This window comes from Puntigrus tetrazona, chromosome 10, assembly GCF_018831695.1.
Source record: "Puntigrus tetrazona isolate hp1 chromosome 10, ASM1883169v1, whole genome shotgun sequence".
Taxonomy (NCBI): domain Eukaryota; kingdom Metazoa; phylum Chordata; class Actinopteri; order Cypriniformes; family Cyprinidae; genus Puntigrus; species Puntigrus tetrazona.
This window is the reverse complement of record NC_056708.1, coordinates 829172-847991: the sequence shown is the minus strand read 5'-3', so window position 1 is coordinate 847991 and position 18820 is coordinate 829172. Positions and strand designations below refer to the sequence as shown.

General features: G+C 41.7%; 2 protein-coding genes across 7 annotated transcripts in view; one reads left to right on the top strand and one right to left on the bottom strand.

Annotated features, from left to right (window-relative positions):
• Positions 1 to 100: 100 nt before the first annotated feature.
• snx18b (sorting nexin 18b) lies at positions 101 to 3837 on the bottom strand. Its single transcript, XM_043250785.1, has 2 exons — positions 1885 to 3837; positions 101 to 691 (listed from the first exon to the last, which is right to left on the bottom strand). The coding sequence occupies exons 1-2, from the start codon at positions 3326 to 3328 to the stop codon at positions 444 to 446; spliced, it is 1692 nt and encodes a 563-aa protein (XP_043106720.1). The 5' UTR covers positions 3329 to 3837; the 3' UTR covers positions 101 to 443.
• Positions 3838 to 4980: 1143 nt separating this feature from the next.
• arl15b (ADP-ribosylation factor-like 15b) overlaps positions 4981 to 18820 on the top strand; it is a 33960-nt gene continuing 20120 nt past the window's right edge. Inside the window, exons 1-3 of one of the 6 annotated variants that reach the window (XM_043250787.1) lie at positions 4995 to 5561; positions 18008 to 18152; positions 18303 to 18362. In XM_043250787.1, coding sequence (XP_043106722.1) covers positions 5454 to 5561; positions 18008 to 18152; positions 18303 to 18362 — 313 coding nt within the window. In that variant the 5' untranslated portion in view covers positions 4995 to 5453. Of the gene's footprint in view, positions 5562 to 6535; positions 6930 to 18007; positions 18153 to 18302; positions 18363 to 18820 lie in introns of those variants that run through there. The other 5 variants (XM_043250793.1, XM_043250788.1, XM_043250790.1 and 2 more) reach the window with 5 other exon arrangements.

Here is an 18820-nt window from a genome sequence, read left to right as displayed (position 1 = left end):
AAGCATAACTCGTGGGGACCAACAAGGATCACAAACGCCTGTACTTGACGTTAAAATGCATAATGTGTCTGTACTGAAATCGATGGGAAGCAGAGGACAGTTCAGAAGACACAAATGCCTTTAATTATCATCAGCACGGGGCTGACTGACAGAACCGTATCAGTACAGGCACACAGTTAGAAGTAGGCAATCTGTTTTGTTTATATCGACTGAAATGTAAACCTGTGGTTATGTTTCAAGGGTTTCAACTCAAATCAATTACGTCTGTTACGTATAATCAGATTATATAGTATTCTACATTTTAAGGACAATTGTCAATGTCTGGCACACGCTGTCATCATTGTTCGTTCTCAAAGCCACCCCAAACACTACTGCAAGAAAGTAAGCCGTACTTTCACGAGTATTATTGGTTTTATTTCAGTTCTCCGCGGGAAGGTAACGTCCTAGGCCTGGTCGTACATGTCCAAGGCTTCCTCCAACTTGCCTGTGATTTTCTGAAAGAAGCTGATCTGCTGCTGTAAGAAATGCTGCATCTGTGCCTTGAAGTCCCGCACGCGCACGCGATGAAAGTGCTGGATCTCGGCGAGCGTAGCGCAGGAGATGATGTTGCAGCGGTCGTGGATGCCTCCGCCGGCGATGCCGTCTTTTTCCTCCCCGTGCTTCTGGCTCTCCTTGGCCTTTGTGAGGGCTCCTGGGGAAAGACAGAAGTGAACAGAGATTAAAAAAAGCGATGGTTTAGTTAAAGCATTCGAATCACACCTGCGAAAACACACGCTTTTTAACACGTTGAACGGCAAGCTCAGACCAGTCAGGCGTCTGATTTATGGCTTACAGCTTTCTTTGGAATTTCTCAAGGAGAAATCAATATTCCCTGTGCACTAGAAGTCATCTTGAAATGAACTGAATTGAAAAAAAGCGATGACCTGCTCTGCCTCTGAAACTCTTTGCATCTGACTTCACGGATACCTTTTCCTTCTCGCTCCTCTATTCCGATACGCAACGCCTACTTTTCACGATCCGATCAATTCCAGATGGGAAAAAAAAAAAAAAAAAACCTGGCCTGCATTTTTTTTTCTCGCCAAATATCCCGTTTCACCCTGGGATACTCCTGACTGCGGAAGTAAAATAAGCTGTGAATGTAGTTTCGCATCGACGTTAAGGACAATCACGTACGGCACGCGTTAAAATATGTGTTTTTACATCCAAGGCGTCAGAAAAACATGTTAAAATGTAGCGTAAGCGTTCACAGCTACCCTGCGCTGGGGCCCTGAGCTTAGGATTAGAGCCTTCAACACAAAAGCTTTCCCAGCATCAGTTGTTTTATGCAGACAAGCAATTTCTCATACAGAACTGCATTAGCCGTTTGCGTCATATACACCCAGAGATATCATTCTACAGAAAAGAACGACATCAGTCATTTTCATGTCACAGTGAAGGAAAAAAACTGATTAGTCAGAAACATACACTTCCCCCACTGAAGTATTACAACAGGCTTGGCGTCCTTCCACCGTACCAACACACATCTCGGGCTGAGAGCGCTAGCAGGCCTCTCTTCAAGCAGGGAAAAATCAGGACATGTCACACGGCTGAGAACCTGCTGCTATGAAGTGGTTAAAAGCTAATAAACCGAAAAAGCAGACCATTTTACATCAGCAGCAAGTACGCCATCCATCCGTTTCGGAAGCTTCTTTAGTTTCGTGAAATAGCAGTTTATGATTCCGATTTAAATATTAACTGGACGTATGCTGGGTTGACTGGACAGCGTGTCACTTCTTTAAGCCGATAACATGCACGTAAACTCCTGACCTACTGACCTATATTCATTTTATGGCATGCAGTTCTGACAAGAAGCATTTGAGCAAACGCATGAGAAAAATCCCAAACCTTTCTGGACATGGATAATGTCTGGAAAGTTTGCGAGGTGGCCCTGGTAAATCGCTAAAAGATCAGAAATCGGCTCCAAATCTTGACGGGGCTGCTCTGCAAAGTAGTCCCCGATGGTCTCGTAGACGTCCCCGGTGTGCACCATGGCCTTGTTTAACGGCGCCGAATATGCTTGCTGGTCGAATTCGAAGGCCTGACTCAGAAGTCTGAAAGCCTGCCCGACTCTCTGATACTCCTTTTTAAAACCAGTGATCTGCTTTCTGGCGAATTCGTTAATAGTGACGTTGAGCTGCAGGATGTTCTCGTCCATTTTCTTGGTGAACGTTTTGAAAGCGTCTACGTTGCTCTCCACCTCTTGCAAGTCGAGAGGCGAAGCTGGAGGACAGATAGTGAGGAAGAAGTTAGCGCCGACCAGTTCGTCCTTCTCTGCCTTTCGCTTGCCTTGCTTCCAAGCTTTCTCATCAGTGCTGCTGCAGGTGAGAAAATGCTGGAAAACGTCGCACTTGGATAGAATCGGATGACTTGTCATGTGATTCATCCACCATATTAAACCCTTCCTCCTCTTCGAAATGAAATCCTCCTCGAATCGACCCGTGGCTTGTTTCTCAGGCAGGTGAGGGACCGAAATGACGGGGAATTTTTCTACAAGTCGGGCGTAGAGCCAGTCGAAGTGCTTGTATCTTCTATTCACCTGGCTTTGCGTGTGACTAGGCGTGAGTCCGTAGGACATATAGCTCTTCATGCCTTTGAATTTGGTCTGCTTTGTAGGGTCGTCGATGGTGCAAGCGAACGGATACGGGTTCTCCTGCCACTCCGGACCGAACTGGCCCATCACCACAAATATTTTGTCTCCATCTCTGACCAAACCCGAAGCTTCGCCCAAAACGAACGCCTCGCCGCCCGACTTCACGAAGGTGGAGAACCTATTGAGGTTTTTCCCAACCGTGCCCGTGCTTTTGGACTGCTGCGCGCTCCCGCGTCGGGAAGCCGAGGAGCTAGTAACGGGATATCCCGCCTGAGCATTCCCGCGTTTTTCAGGTGTCCCGTGCTCATCCGCCGTCACGCCGTCATCCCAGTCATCGTCCCAGTCCTCGTCGCTTCCCTGGCTCGTCTGAAAACTGTGTCGCTGTTGCTGAAGTTGCCCCTGGTAAGCAGCGGAATGGGTGGGAGTCGATTCATTCGAGGTGTCCCTCCCCTGAGGACTAGTTTGGCAGTAATAGTCGTGACCGGCGGATGTGCCGTTACCGTGCAGTGACGCGTCAGTCCTGACGATCTCCACGTACGACGCGGGGAAGAGTCCCGTCTCGCCTCTGCTGTTCGTGCCCTCCAACCAACCGTCGACCACCTCTTCGCTGCACAGAGTGAGAAGTTCGCTCTCTGTCACCGAGATCTCGCCGGGGTTTTCAGAGATGAAGTCGTATAAAGCTCTGGCTCTGAGCGCCATAGTTGAGCGCAGACGCTTCGTGAACTCAGTTTGTGAAGTTTCTGCACGCTCTCCCCAGACTCGCTCAGACTCTCCGTGTCCTAGCAAAACACTTTTGAAGACATTATCCCGTGGAAACGGACTGAAATTCCTCTCGGGAGGGTACTGAAAAGCGGGGTTTGTGTTCGCCTGCCTCTCTGCGCTGAACGCGCTCTGCGGTCCGGAGCAGAATAATCGAGGGTGGAGCCAATCAGGATAATCAGCCCGGGGGAACGAATAAACCCCGACGATCTGATTCTTACCGATTCTTACATCTTCACGTGTTACCGTTAACTCGTCGGGACGTTTCCTAACGTTTGCGCGCCGGCTTTTGTCGTCGCAGGTATCCGTGGAAACTTTCTCCGTCAGCGATTGTTTAAAACTGTTGAGCGCTCATTCGTGTTTTTATGCATAAATAATTGCAAACCGAATCCTCAGTAAAAAAAATATGTTAGTGTGTTAACGTAAAAAAAAGCCTATGTTAAAAAGCATGTATAGTTGTATCTCTCTCTCTCTCTCTCTCTCTCTCTCTCTCTCTCTCTCTCTCTCTCTCTCTCTCTCTCTCTGTCTCTCTCTCTCTCTCTGTCTCTCTCTCTCTCTCTCTCTCTCTCTCTCTCTCTCTCTCTCTCTCTCTCTCTGTGTGTGTGTGTGTGTGTGTGTGTGTGTGTGTGTAACTACATTAATTAATATGTGAATATATTTCTTTAAACCATTTTAAACAATTAATGTAAAATGAGCTTTAACTGAAGACTTGGAAACAATCGTATTTCCAAGGGTAAAGTCTTTTTTGCTTTCCAAAAAAGGAAGAAAAAGAGTGTTTCATAGTTCACTAGGACTGAATAGTGTTGAGAAGATAATGTGTATAAAAGTAAAGAAAAATATCTGCATACTTTATTGTATGAAAAATCACTGTGCCATACTGAATAGACTATATATATATATATATGTGTGTGTGTGTGTGTGTGTGTGTGTGTGTGTGTGTGTGTGCATATATATATATATATATATATATATATATATATATATATATATATATATATATATATATATATATATATATATATCTATATTTCTCTGATAATTTATCTGTCTCCGTTGTTCTTATGAAATGTAAATCATGAAAAATACTCCTCAAGCACAAACATGTTATTCACTTTAACTGCACTGTTTATAACAGGCGGCAAATTAACCTTTAAACTAATTAACCTGCTAAAACCGTAATTGCAGCCCAAATCATTATTACCAGTCAAACATCGCTTGAAATCGTTTTACACACAAATAAACACGATGCAATGTTAAAACTTTATAAGAACGCTTAACATCTTTTTAAATTATTTAGCACAAAAAAAACAAAACATTTATTTGTATGTGTTGCTATAAACTGTCCAGTCTACTTATATACTTGCTCTGTACTTAATCTCTAAATGTATTACATGCATAACTTGCTCAGATACACGACACACTCTCACTGTCGGTCTTTCTGAATAGAAATGCACGACTTTAACCAGAAGAGGTCACCGTCAAACTAAAATACGGCGCCTTTAATTTCTCGTCACGTGACGTGGAAGAACCCGTAGCCTCGGAGCTCACGGACGCGATCTGCTGTCACGTGACCTCCCGTGTCCGTAAAACCGGCACGTAGCTCGTCGGTCTCACAGAGATACCGCCATCACGTCGGGAGAGTGGCCCCTTCTGTGAGATTTAACGGATAAAAAGGGGCGCGCGAGAAGGAATCGCTCCAACGCACGTCGCGTGAATGAACGTAGTGACGTCACGCGGGGATCGTGACGCCGAGGCTCGCGACACACAACAAACAGCGCCTGTCCCCGCCCACAGCACCCGTACACACACACACACACGCGCGCGCGCGTCTTAGTCCGAATTGTTACAGCTTAAAATCCACACGCAGCGATGCCGAATGTATTAAGAGCCTGAATCGTTTTGTTTCTCAACCGGACTCGTTTTAGTCACACAGCCGCGCGCGGGATCCACGGAGGAGGAGGAGAGCAGGGCTAACGCTGCTAGCCGCTTTATTCATATTTTGTTTTCCACATCCGAGAGGCGGGGAACCCGAAGCCGAAGCTGTCAAACAAATCGAGACTTTTGGATGCATTCGATCAACCCCAGCGTTTCGTTCCACGGTCGCCTTATCTCGGGACTTCTGTTTTCTGGAGACAGCAGCGAGACGCTATCGAGGAGTTACATGGATTATCTGGTAGAGTGTCCTCTTTTATTTCCTTTCGAAGATGGCCAGAGTCTGTAGGCTCAGGTGTTTCGTTTTCGTTGCTGCTCCGAAACTTAGAGGTTGTTTTCGAGCAGTCGTGTGCAGCCTTTGCAAAAAATGCTCGCTAGTTTAGTGAAGAAGTCCCTCACGGTTTGCTGTTTGTTTCGCTTAAAAACAAACCCGTGCCAACAGAGATGGTGTCCAGAAAACATGGGCTGTGAGCTTTATTAAAACGAGCTCCTTGCTGATACAGCGTCCGGCATCTTTTTAGGCTTTTAGCAGTTTGTAAACAGGTGTAATTTTTGTACAGTAGTTTGATAAAACTAAAACTAATTTCATGTGCTGCACGTATCCTCCTAAACCAGGTAACACAACTAGGCAAGCATCGAAGGACTAGTTTGCTGGAGAACGTTGAGGATCCTGTCGTTATTCACTCACCTTCATGTCCTTCAGAACCTGGACGACTAACTTTCTTCCTAAAAGCAGAAAGCCCGAGCTGCTCTTTTCCAGGAAAGTGAACGGGATCCCATTTTGTGTCACATTTCTTCCTTTGCTTCTTGTCAGAACAGCAACATTTGTGCCGTATAAACTGCTTTTTTTTTAAATCTACGCCTCGCTTACATTTGCGCCACTCATTTCAGATTTTTTTATTTATTTAGTTTTTGCTTTTTCCTTTCTGCCACGTAGTGCAATTGTGATTTATTTACAATTTTTTTTATAATCCCACAGTCGCGCTTTTAGTTTGATATGTTTTCCTCTGTGTTTATAATCGCCGCGGTTCCCTTTCGCTTTCATTTTGTGGAAACGGACAGCTTGGACATTCTGCTCAGCGTCTCCTCCCAAAGCGCAGCTCGTGAGAGGGAGGAAGCGACGTGTGTTTAAGCCACGCATGTAAGTGATGCAGGCATAGCTAGATATCTGCGTGTTGACTTCTTCTTGATATTTGTGTCCCATTCTTGTAAAGTGAGCTTGTTACAGGCATTTCCTTTCCTCTAGATATTAAAGTGACTTGTTGTGAATTTACCTCAGATGATACGGTCACAGATCACGTCTAATCTTTTTTTTTTATTATAACATCGTGTTTATTATCAGCTTATTCGGCCTTGGTGTGACTTCTCTCAAAGTCCCTTTTTCGTGTTATATAATTTGCCCACGGTACTCTCTGATAATCACATCTCCCCAGGAAAGCCGTACTGTTGCTTTGATGCTTGACTCGGACGTACGCAGCGAGGTCACAGGGGTGTTTCCTCTGGGATATTCCGGTCAGGATTCTCAGAATAGAACCGTTTCCTCAAGAAACAGAGCTGAAAGGAGACTGGAAGTGCCGGCGGTGTGTGGATTAAGAGCATGCTCGATTATGTAAGTATTCCTGGCGCGAGCGCGAGCTTTAAGGACAAGAGGATGCGGTTTCTCACTCACCTGGTGCTTTATGAAAAGGAAGGGTCTTGTACTTCTTGGGGGTAAGACCTGCTTTTATTTCACTGGAATCTGGGAACCGGGTCGGACCGAAGCGAACCACGCCGGAGTGTATTCGCGGCTGACAGCTAGCGCGCGACTGTAAACAGACTTGATGGCCTTTTCATCAACAGCGTGCTTAGAAAAAAAGCTTTTAGCGTGGTCAGTGAAAGCTTTATCACTGTCAGGCTGCCCTCTCCCCGGAATGGGAGGAGCTTAAATCTGTGCCTTTGTAGTTGGCATGGAAACCACATCATTGTATCTCTGGTATGTTTTTCCAGACCAGCGCCCAATGGTTTGAGTTCTGCTCAGGTTTGACTTCATTCTTCCCCGTGGTTTTCTGTTATTGGGGCAGAATCTTAGCTCGGTTTAATTATGGATCTGGCCTCATTTGGTCCAGGCTCTGCTGATTTAGAAACGAACGGCGCAACAATGATCCCATTGTGTTGCGTTCTGTTCCCTGACTCTATGGTTAATTTGTGAAAGGAATCATAATGTATTCAAGCACTTGTCCGGCAGCCGTTTTTTGGCGTCCCTCTCATTAAATCGGGCCGGATCGCATGCAGCTGCTGTATTCTTCTAATCCTTGCGAACGTTATTCATTTTACTGACAGCCGAGCTAATTTACAGCCAAACAGGAAGCTTTCTTAAATGGTTAACTGAGGTCAGGCGTCAGCAGAAAGTGTGCCGGGTTACTTGTTTTTAACAGTTAAGATAATTATTTTTCATGAGATAAAAAGTCCATGCTTCCTACCGTGTGTTTTTGGTAGGCGGTGTTTTGAACAGAGGACGTGTAGTTGAAGAGGTGGAGGCATTAGTTTAATTAGTGAAAGAGTTTTATATTTCCTAAAAACAAGTTCTCCTACTTCTGCTTCGTATTTTTAGATTACCTTTGCCATCAATCTGACGATCACTTAATCATATTAATCGTGTAATCATCAGCAGAAAAACAGATACTAAATTTTCTAGCGTTTGATATATTTGGTTTTGCTTTTGAGTGTTTTTTAAATTTTTTTTTAATTCTTTATTATACAATACCATTGAAAGGTTGATATATGAAATATGAAATAAACATGAATGAACATCTTGCGAGTCATGTGATCACTCAATAATAATTGTACAACCACCGTGCAAATGATGATATTTTAACAAGAATTTGTAGAATTTCTAAGTTAATTTACAAAGTTGTTTGCATGCAATGTTGATTATAGTTCACAATAAGCAGTAATTCAAAAGAAGTTTTAAAGTAAAATTGAAGTTGTTTTTTTGAAGAAAGAGCAGTTTGTTTAGTATACCATTGTTTAATCAAAAAAATTATATAAAAAAAAATATATATATATAATATTCTTATATAGCAGTAATGCATCTAATTGCTTAAAGACTTTAACATTGTTACAAAAGCTTTATCATTTTAAATTGTCTTGTTTAATTGAATATTTCACAAAAATAGACATTACAAACATCACAAACATTGATAATAAAAATAAATATTTCTTGATCCGTAAAGCAGCATATTAGAATGATGCTGAAAATTCATCTTTTATAAGAGAAATACATTTTATTTTGCAATATATTAAACTAGAAAAGTTTTTTGTAATAGTATTACAATATTACTGTATACTAATAAATACAGCTTTTTAAATAGACTGAATTTATTTCTTAATTTTTTAATTCTTACCGATCACAAACATTTGAGCTGTTGCTTTTTTTTTTCTTCTAAATGATGGTTAGCGGCTGCTCTCATCTCTTTCAGACACGTTTCCGTCACCCGTCATACCACTCACCCATCTTTATGTGAAATCTCTTTAACCTAAAGAAAAAAGCAGCTTCTGGTTTTACTTAATGGACTTTTATTATCACAGCTTGTGGACATGGATATTGTGAGTGAATCTGGATCGATGGCAATTGATTTTATGTTAACGGTTAGTGCTGTTCTATTGCATTTTATGTAATAAGGCGAAGACTATTCATTGTTCTTATGGACCATTCCGGCGTGTTAAAGCCATTAAGCTAAAACGACAGAATTCTTATGTTTTTTAAGTTTCATTGTACATTGACGGTTGTATTTTTATGTGAAAAATCATATTGGCTCATGGAAAATATGTGTCTGGGAACATTGTGTTTGAATTGTTTGTTTAACTTTCACCCTGGTGAGCATTAAAGCCTTGGTTTGAGTTTAACTGCCAAAAGCAACAGCAGTAGTTGTGAGCTCGGCTGTATGTTTGAGCGAGAGAGCGAGTCAGTGACTAGAGGTAAAGATCCAATGTTTTACTATATAAAGGCACACTTTTTGATGGAATCCTTTAATAGTGATAAAACAGGCCAGCATACGTTGGGTTTTGAATGGGATGCCGTGTGCTGATGTCCAGAAGATGGTTCCAGCAGGGCTGATTTTGAAGCATCTTCTGTTGTAATCCCAGAGTTGCGCATGAACCGAATGCCCTGTGGTTTTGGACTAAATTATGCCCTGATGCGATTTAGCAATCATCTCTGCGTCCATCTGTTGAACGCTTAATACCGTTGCGTCTGCAGCACCAGTGCTTACGATTGAACTCCAAACCTATAACAGCGGAGACCGATTTCTGCTCTTCCTAAACGCTTTATAATTAGCTCAAGCGTATTAGATTTCCGAAACTCTCAGGCACTCCAAAATTAGAGGGGCCTTCTCCCTGGTGTGTTTTCAAACTATCACGGCTTGGATAAAATTGAGAGGTTTGACACAGAAGCTCCTGAGCTCTGTTTATACTCTCGGGCTCGTCCTGATCGATTATCTGCCTGGTGGTTCTGCCCCGTGGCTTTCGCTCACAGTATGTCATTGGGCCAGTGGAGCGAAACAACAAGTCTCATCTTCTCCAGGCGTCATTGGATTTCCTCGCTGGGTTTGGACACTTCGTGGCGAGCTGAATCATGTTACATATCTAGGGTCCTTCCCTTAGGGCCGAGTTGCAGGACGTACTCCGTCCCTCTCATTGGTGTCTCTTTAGGACTCCATCTCTGCTCTACATCTTTAAGTTAAAACCTGTAATCAGGAGAAAGCTTTAGTGCATCGTGTATCAAAAGAAGTACTAATAATGAGAGTTTTGTCTTTTATGTTTTGTCAGGAGGTGACCTGAAAAGATCTGACCTCATGTCTCCCACTGATAAAATCAACATGAAGAACATCTCTCTGCTTAGTCAGGACTTGTTTAATTATTTATTTTCGTATTTGAATAATTATATATTATTAGTTTAAAGAGTTTATGTGGCTGGTATATGGTAATGGTGCGATTAGAAAGTGCTTTTTGACAAATATTCCCAAAGTCAATTAATGAATTGTATAATACATAATGATGCTGCTAGCTTTCTGAAGTCGTTTTTTTTTTAACCCTTGCAAATTGGCTATGAATTGTCATTTTGGGCCTCCTTTACAAAATAGCGGATTACTGATTAAATTGACTTCTCTGGCTTTTAATATTTTGGCTTTCATCACTGTATGTGTTTGTCTTTCTGCAGAGAAAATGTTAACAAAATCAAAACTCAGAGTTTCCGATATTTGACACAGAATGACCCAAATGCGAATATCTGAATTTTGTGAACTTTTTACGTAGCCTCAAAACAAACAGACATGGGCTAAAAGAGGTCTTTAGGCTTGTGTAATGTGGGTCATTTGTGCCCCGTGTGATCTAGTTTCGGTGCTAATGGTGTGTTAAATAGTCGGTTTATCAGGCTGATCTCTTAATGGATGCTCTGAGGTCACTAGTCACAGTCACTCTCATGTTTATTCAACAGGCTCAAGCCCTGTTTGATCGAAGGCCGTGACTGGCTTCACTGCTTGAGTGAAAAAAGTAGAGCATTCAGTTGGAGCACAGAAGCCCACAGACCATGCACCTGTTCTTCTGTCTCAGCCACAGACCACCCACACATAGTTCACGATCCTCTGATGCATATTGCATGTAAAAAATAATCAGAGCTGGCTAAAAATCTACAGTTCTGGTGTAATTGACTAGCTTTATGCAGCATCTAGGATTAAGGGCAAGTCAAAGTCTTGCTTACAAATACAGTGGGGTCAAATATTTGAAAGATTCTTTTGCCATTCATGCACAGTTTTGTCTAGTTCTTCATGATCTGGGGTCTTGTAGGTTCAAACCCAAAATTGTCAAATAATTGACATATTGCTAAGATTTTGTCAAGATAGTGAATGCAAGCATGTAATGTTAAGCAACCTTGTAAAGAACCAACCCTTAGGCTAGAGTTCTCTTTGTTTACCTGTGGTTTATGGTGTGAAACCAGTTAGGCAGTGTTTTTAGTGTCACTTTGGCACACTAAATGACCTTAGTTCAGAGGCTAGGTTAAAGCGGTTTGTATCCAAAAGTATGCATGCAACCCAAAATATGCAGACTTGGTTGAGTGGTTGAGCAGGTCAGTTTTCCAACCCAAACATCAGACTGGGCCAGAAATGTGATCTGAGTGACTTTGACTGTGAAAAGATTGTTGGTGCCAAACAAGGTCATTTGAGTGTCTCCGAATGCTAATGCCCTCAGTTTCTCAAAGAATCCAGGGGTTTTTTTAATATTCAGGGAACATATAATACACTGATGTTAAGATACGCAGTGCTGTAGTAGAGACCATTTCATTCAAGAGTCAGGAGCGAGACTAGAAGAGTAGAGCGCTATATGGTTATGGTCTTTAAGTCTCAAGTCTGATAAGACCATGAAGCTATAGTCTTGGTCATGTGGCCTTGGCTTCGTTAGACTCGGACAAGACCACAAAGTCCAGGTATTCATGGTCCAGCAAGTCCAAGACCGTTGACATGGATTCGTAGCCTTAGACTCCGGAGCATATTGACTCGTTCTTGAGTCTTCTGGTTTGTTTGCAGTTTTAGATAATTCAGAGTGTGCAGAGTAATCGGAGGTTTGAACCCTAAGCTATGTATATTTAGGCTGGTTTTAAGGTCACCTCTCTTTGATCAGACATGTTTAATGCGACTAAATAACATGCATTCTTGTGTTCAGATAAACAGTGTACCAAAGTCAACCAACTAGTCATCATCGGTCAACAACATGACTTATCTCTATCACGAATAGACTAAGATCCCATCCAGCAGTATGTTTTGTTTTTCAGTACTAGATTGCACTTCATTCCACACGGTACAGCGAGAGGGTGGACGACATCTCTGGCAGACGGCGGCCCACATTGGAGACTGGCTGGTGTTGGAATGGAGACGCTATCCATGTATTCTGCGCGCTTCACTTCCGTGCTTTGATAAGTCAGGATGTGGCAGTCGGGTCGCAGAGTTCCTCTCGAGCGCAGAATATCCCACAGTCCAGTAGGGTTAGTGGGACCCAGGAGCTGCTGGGAATTGGAAGCCTCGTCAGACCAAACAGGATACCACTCCAAATACAGCCCATCAAAGGTGGGAACTGGGTGTAAATCATCACGGAATAGGAAAACAAAAAGAAACTTCCTGTATGAGCTCCCAGTGCACTGGGTTTGCCATTCCAGATTCAGGGGCCATAACTCAAGCCATCTCTTGCTGGCCAGTCACTCGCTATTCAATAAGTCTAAATAAAATCCCCATTCAGCGGTTATTTAAGGCACGGCTTGACCTTGTTCACGATGTGATTGTTTGATGGTTCCTAAGAGCTGAGAATAGCGCTGTTATCTGAAGTGTTCTGTCTGATGTTTGGAGATTGGAGCCTGTTATTCAACATGTTTAAATGCTGAAGGAGGGGTAACGCTGGAGATTTATAGCCTAACGGCATCAGTGCAGGAGCAGCGGGGGAGCTCCAGCTTAGCTGGGCATTGTTGAGCCCCTTCCTTTTATCCTGCTGCAGTTTTAATGCTGTGCAAATCCCCATGCGCTCTATTGACTCAGAGCTCCACTATATAGGAGATATTCACAGTGTATCCAATCACCTCAATGAATCCAAGTGAAAGTTCTCAGTTTACTGTTGAGCCAGTTTTTAATCCTTAGAAAAGCCAAAAATTAAGGTTATGATAATACACCTTAAGTAACTTGAAAGGAAGCAAGTCAAACACGCTTTGAAAGCAGAAATCAGGAACCTAACATTTACATACTTTTTTTTTCCTGTTGAAACTTAATCTATAAAGCTGTTCAAATATTTTTTATAGTCATTTTAAGTATTGGGTTGCAATGAGGTTTAGTATAAACCATGTTGGAAATGTTCATATATATAAGGATCCTCAAAAGAAAAATCAATGATAAATGTTTCTTGAGCAGCAAATCAGCATAATGATTTCTAAAGCAGTGCTTCCCAAACCTGTCCTGGAGGAGCCCTAGCATGTCTCCCTGTTCAGAAACATCCAGTTTAGTTCTTGCAGTCTCTACTAATGAGCTGATGAGTGGAATCAGGTGTATTAGATAAGGGAGACATACAAAATGTACAGGACTAGCGGTCCACCAGGACAGGTTTGGGAAGCAGTCTTCTAAAGGATTGTGTGGCAGACTGGTGTAATGATATAAAAAATTAAGCTTTGCAAAATTACAATAATATTTCACAATATTGCTGTTTTTACTGTATTTTAGGTTAAATAATTGCAACCTATATAAATCTTTCCACCCCAAACTTTGCATGTTTCTTTGCAAAATTGACCTTAAAAGGTTGCTTCACCCCAAAATAAAATGTTTGTTATTAATCAGTTACCCCTATGTCGTTAAGACATTTTTTGATGAAAACCGGGAGGCTTGTGACTGTCCCATTGACTTCCAAACTATTACATGTCAAGCTGCAGAGAAGTATAAAAACTTCAGTGGTTCCACCGCCATATGAAGCTACGAGAATACTTTTAGTAAGAAAAGAAAAGAAAAATAATGACTTTGTTTGCTAATTTGGCACCTTAATGTCACTGTAGCACCGTATTGGATGCACATTATATACGCAGTTGGAAAATACACAGTGTGTACACATACAAGACCGCGTGCGTAATGTGTGTACACCAAATGACTGAATCACTGAATTAAGTAATCATTTTTGTTTTCTTTGTAGCTTCTCGTAGCTTGATAATATTACGGTTGAACCGCTGATGGCAAATGAGCACTCAGATGACGTATTTCATACTAAGTGATTAATTAATAACTAAATTTACCCTTTAACTTAAACCCAGAATATTTCTTTAATTGGATAATGGCTAAAATTTTGTTAGGTTACAGGGAATCAGCATTTCCACAGCCAATCTCGACTTATATGCCTTCTAATCTTTTTTGATTCAAATATTTGTCACGCAAGTCATCAACTTGGAAGTTGCTTGTGTCTTATGAAACGATTTTTCCACTTACCCTTACCTTTATCCTAGAACAAACAGGTGCCGTTTGCTTTTATTGTGTGCCAGAAAGTCCCTGGTGCATTTCAGGCATGGGACTACCTCTTCCTCCCGGTCCTCAGATTGTGGCATCCATCACAGTTTAGACTCTTCCTGTTTCCTGTTGTTGGTCTTTCCAGCTGGCACTAGGCCCAGCCCATATTTACCTGGAAGCACTGTGGAGTAGAGTAAGCTGGGCGTCACAGGCATGGGTGGTCTTTTTCCGCTCAGATGAAGATGCCTCTGGGGCCTTGCGGAGCTTGTAAAACCAGACACAGTCCATTGTGACCTCCAGAACTTTGGCTTGTAGATCTAGCCCTTTGTACTGTTGTGGAAGCCTATGACGGTGATTATCAGTGATGTATCAGGAACGTCACCTGCACTACCTGTGTAAAGATTAGTCCATTGATGTTGTAATAATGGAGTAATTTGCTCTATGCATGATTAACTGGGTGAAGAGGGTGTGTTTATAGTCCACTTGATGCATGCAATTGAACAATAGTTCAACTTCCACTTTTGGTCTTATTTAGTTGGTCAGTGGTTCATGCATGCTGACAAGCTTGTACATGAATCAGAGCAGCTCTCCATTTCTAGAAAAAAAAATTCTTGACAACACCGCGGTATCTTTGCCTACTGGCTTTTAGAAACCTAGATCACCAATTACAGGTCTGGCCTGTTTTACCGTCTCCTTTCTAAGATGATGTTCTGGATGATAGAGTGCTTATGCAATCCTACAAAGATAACTTCAGGTCTTGACCGAATACTTTGCCTTTTAATACACATCAGAAGACCGAAGGATGTCAGTTTGATCCAGACAGGAACATTGTTAGTGCTGCCATCTTGTGTCTGTTGTAGTGCTTCTTACATTTATCATTGAGAATGAGTATGGAAAGCATATGGGTTTTGAGGTAATGTTTTCATGGACCCCCGCAGGCTGTATTTAGTTTTTGTCTCTTTTTGAGAGAAAGTAGGGCAGTTGCTGTACTCGGGTGGCAAATAATAGGTAGTATTAAAGGAAAGCTGATACATCATGTGCCTGCTTCATTCTGCTTAAAGACAACAGTGTAAACATTTTTAAATGAACTAGTAGCCCCCGGCACACACAGTATTAACACATTAAACCAATATATTAGCCATTGACTTTAAGCTAGAATACATTGCCCAAAACATTACATTAGCATCATGGTGGCTATCCTATTTAATAGCGAACGAAGACACACCTTTTCTTCAAAATATGTGAAAATCTAGTAATATTATTTAGAGTGGGTTTATGTCAGCAGAGAAGTATTTCAGAGAATAGCAGGATATTCACTGGGAAAAACAATGTAGGGCGAGACTTGATTTCACCCATTGGGAATCGATTGGATTGTGAAAAGTGGTCTCCATACATCAGATGGTTGGAAAACAGGATGGTTCACATCAGCCAACACATTCCGCAAAAAAACTGTTTTGTTCTGCGGGATATTGGTAAATGATGAGACCCAACGAGCATAAAAAGACCGAGGGTATGTATTAAGACGAAGATTTCATGTAACTTTTCAAAAACAAAATTATAGTCTCAAAATGTCGCTCTTGGGCACTCGGTCCACATGCACCTCATTTCAAAAACAATGAGCGCTGGTAAATCTGTCGTAACATATTTGGGTTGCTTGCAAAAGCATTTAATTAGTACAAACGGATACTTCTGAGTGGCCTTCAGTGGAGGCAGATGCTTGTTGACCACAGGATGTTTATGGATCGGTGTGAAGCTCTGTGTGTCCACTAGAGGGCAGTGTTTGCTAACCCTACACACAAACTCAGTCTGTATTCAATTTAGAGAGAGACCCCCCCAAACCCACACACACACACACACACACACACACACACAGTTTCCTCGCAGTCACATGTTCAGACTTTATGATGTATGTATGAATGAAGGAACTAATTTATAGATTGTCATGATTTCTCGCCGTATTGGTCACGGTTTTTGCTCTTCTACATGCTCCAGTGTCACGTGGGAGGATGAAGGAAGGCCTGTTCCAGTGCACTTCTCATGATCTCATTAAGAGACTCGTCTTTCTGGCTTGGTTTCACACACTGTGTCTTTCAAGCACTGTTCATAGCATAGTAGACGTATGGATCTCATTCAGAAAGTTAGATGAATCGTCAGTGTTATCGAGCGCGACTGTTTCATCCCATTCATTTTCTCTGTATGGAAATTTGTTTTAATAATGACTGAATTTGACTATGTGACTAGAAAATCATTTAAATGACTACTTTGAGTTGTGGTGGGTAATCAGTGGTTATTCTTTTGTTGAAAAAAAAATAGCTTGCATTATTTAAAAAAAATAAAAATAAAATTGTCTAACAGTGGGAATGCGAGTCAGAAATTACATTACCCATGATTCTTCAAAAAAACAATCAGTCAAATCTTAAATTAGATATCCATATTTTTCAAATCAAAGTCTGTAATGTTGTCATTCTCTTTTGATTAACTCTTTAACAGTAACTTTTTAAAACTTCTAATGTGAAAGATGCTTCCAGTACCAAGGCCACTGAAGAACTGTATTTGTTGTGCTTTATATTCTCCTTTTTGACTACATTTCAAAATAAGTATTGCCACCTTTGATTGATTGAAATGTGTTGAAATGAAAAAACGACAGACAAATGGACCTAATTCAAAACTTTAGTTGTGTACCTAGACAGCAATTTAAAACAGCAGCCAAAAACTAGACATGCTTTTCAAAGTAAATGTTTTTAAATGACTTAAATGGGTCATTTTCTCTAATGTTAGTGTAGTGTGTGTTTCTGTGGTCGTTAAAGTCCAATTTCGTTTTTTTTAACAACATCTTTTTTGAGTTTTGGCCTATGAAGAGGTCCAAGTCAATCACTTTTGAGGGTCTATCTGGGTCAGGATGCTCTGTAGGCAGTAGAAAGTTTTGCAGGTTATTATGAGCCTCCGTTTAGACCTAGCTATACCTTCAGATGTGAAATGATCTTTGTAACTCAAACAAACCCTTCAGACAGAAAGGGAAGAGTATGATACAAAATATCGGTTTGTTTTTGCTCTAAAGGGGCCTGAGCGTATTACCCGTACCATCGTAACGCAACACAATGCCTCCTCCTCGCACAATGTGTACGTCAAGCATGCTTTGATCTTCCTTGCGTAGAGCGTATAGTAGGAAGCGTTTGATCTGATGTGATCGGTTTAAGCAATGTTATGGGCTTTCTTTATGTGTGTGTGTGTTTTGGCGGTTAGTCGTGCTCCACTCTGCTGAAATTTATTGGCCAATTTTTTATTTGCTTTATCACTCAATGTCATGACGTCAACCGAAGGGCTCTGACAGCGGCTTACAGAAAACAGGGCTGTTTTTTTGGCGGAAATATATAGGGGTGCTTGCTTATCCCAGAACACCGCGGTGCCTTTCGGCCCATATGATTTCAATGGAGGCACTGTGCGGTAGACTTCGTTTTTTTTTCTTCCGCAGTAACTTTTCCTCAAACAGATGGTGTCAACAGATGTCAGATGTCTTTGAGATGTGTTTCTGCTTCTAGAGTGACACACGCATACACCCGCAGCCTTTCTGGCGAAGAACGGCCGAGCGCAAGAAAACCCATAAACACAAACACGAGTGGGACGTTTGCATCTAAACTGTTGTAAATTTTCTTACTTTCCTTCCTCCCCGTCTTTGTCCCGTCTTCAGTGTTTCAGGACGTTGTGCTGTAAAGGACCTCCTCCTCCCAGACCAGAATATGACGTGGTTTGTATCGGTCTGACGGGTTCTGGGAAGACCAGCCTGCTCTCCAGACTTTGCAGTGAGGCAACAGACAACATCGTCCCTACCACAGGTCAGCCCACCATCATAGAGCAGGACCAGACCAAACACAAACACAGCTTTTCTCTTTTAAAGTCATTAAGTCTCGGTCATGTAGCAGTGGAGGTGTTTTAATGACTCCTCGTGGCTGCGGTTGTTAATCTTGTTCAACTTTTATTCGCAGGTTTTAGCATTAAAGCCGTCCCGTTCCAGAATGCCATTTTAAATGTCAAGGAACTCGGAGGTAAATGCTCTCTGTTGTTCATGAGAATGCTACTTTTATGACAAATAAAATAAGGTCTTCTTAAAAGACCGATGCCAAGTTCTAAGACGATTCATCGTCAACCATCAACTGATTTTCCTCACAAAACAATGCGAGTGTGCGCTGTTTAGTTGTTTTAAAATCATGATATTTAGTTGTTTTTTGGGGAGTCACGCCACATTACATTTCACAGCATTTGTGCAACAGACCTCTGAAAAGGTCAACTATTGTTGTTTTAGTTTCGTTGTGCATGTTTACAGACACTAAGTAGAAGCAGAAACTATAAGAGTCTTCAGCATCATTCGTCCAGTGTCACGTGATCCTTCAGAAGTCGTTCTGATATAATGATTTCTTGTCAGTTTACGTTTTCATTGTAAACCTGATTTTCTTGCATCATAGGGCATTTATATGAAATATAAGTCATTTTCAAGATTGAATGT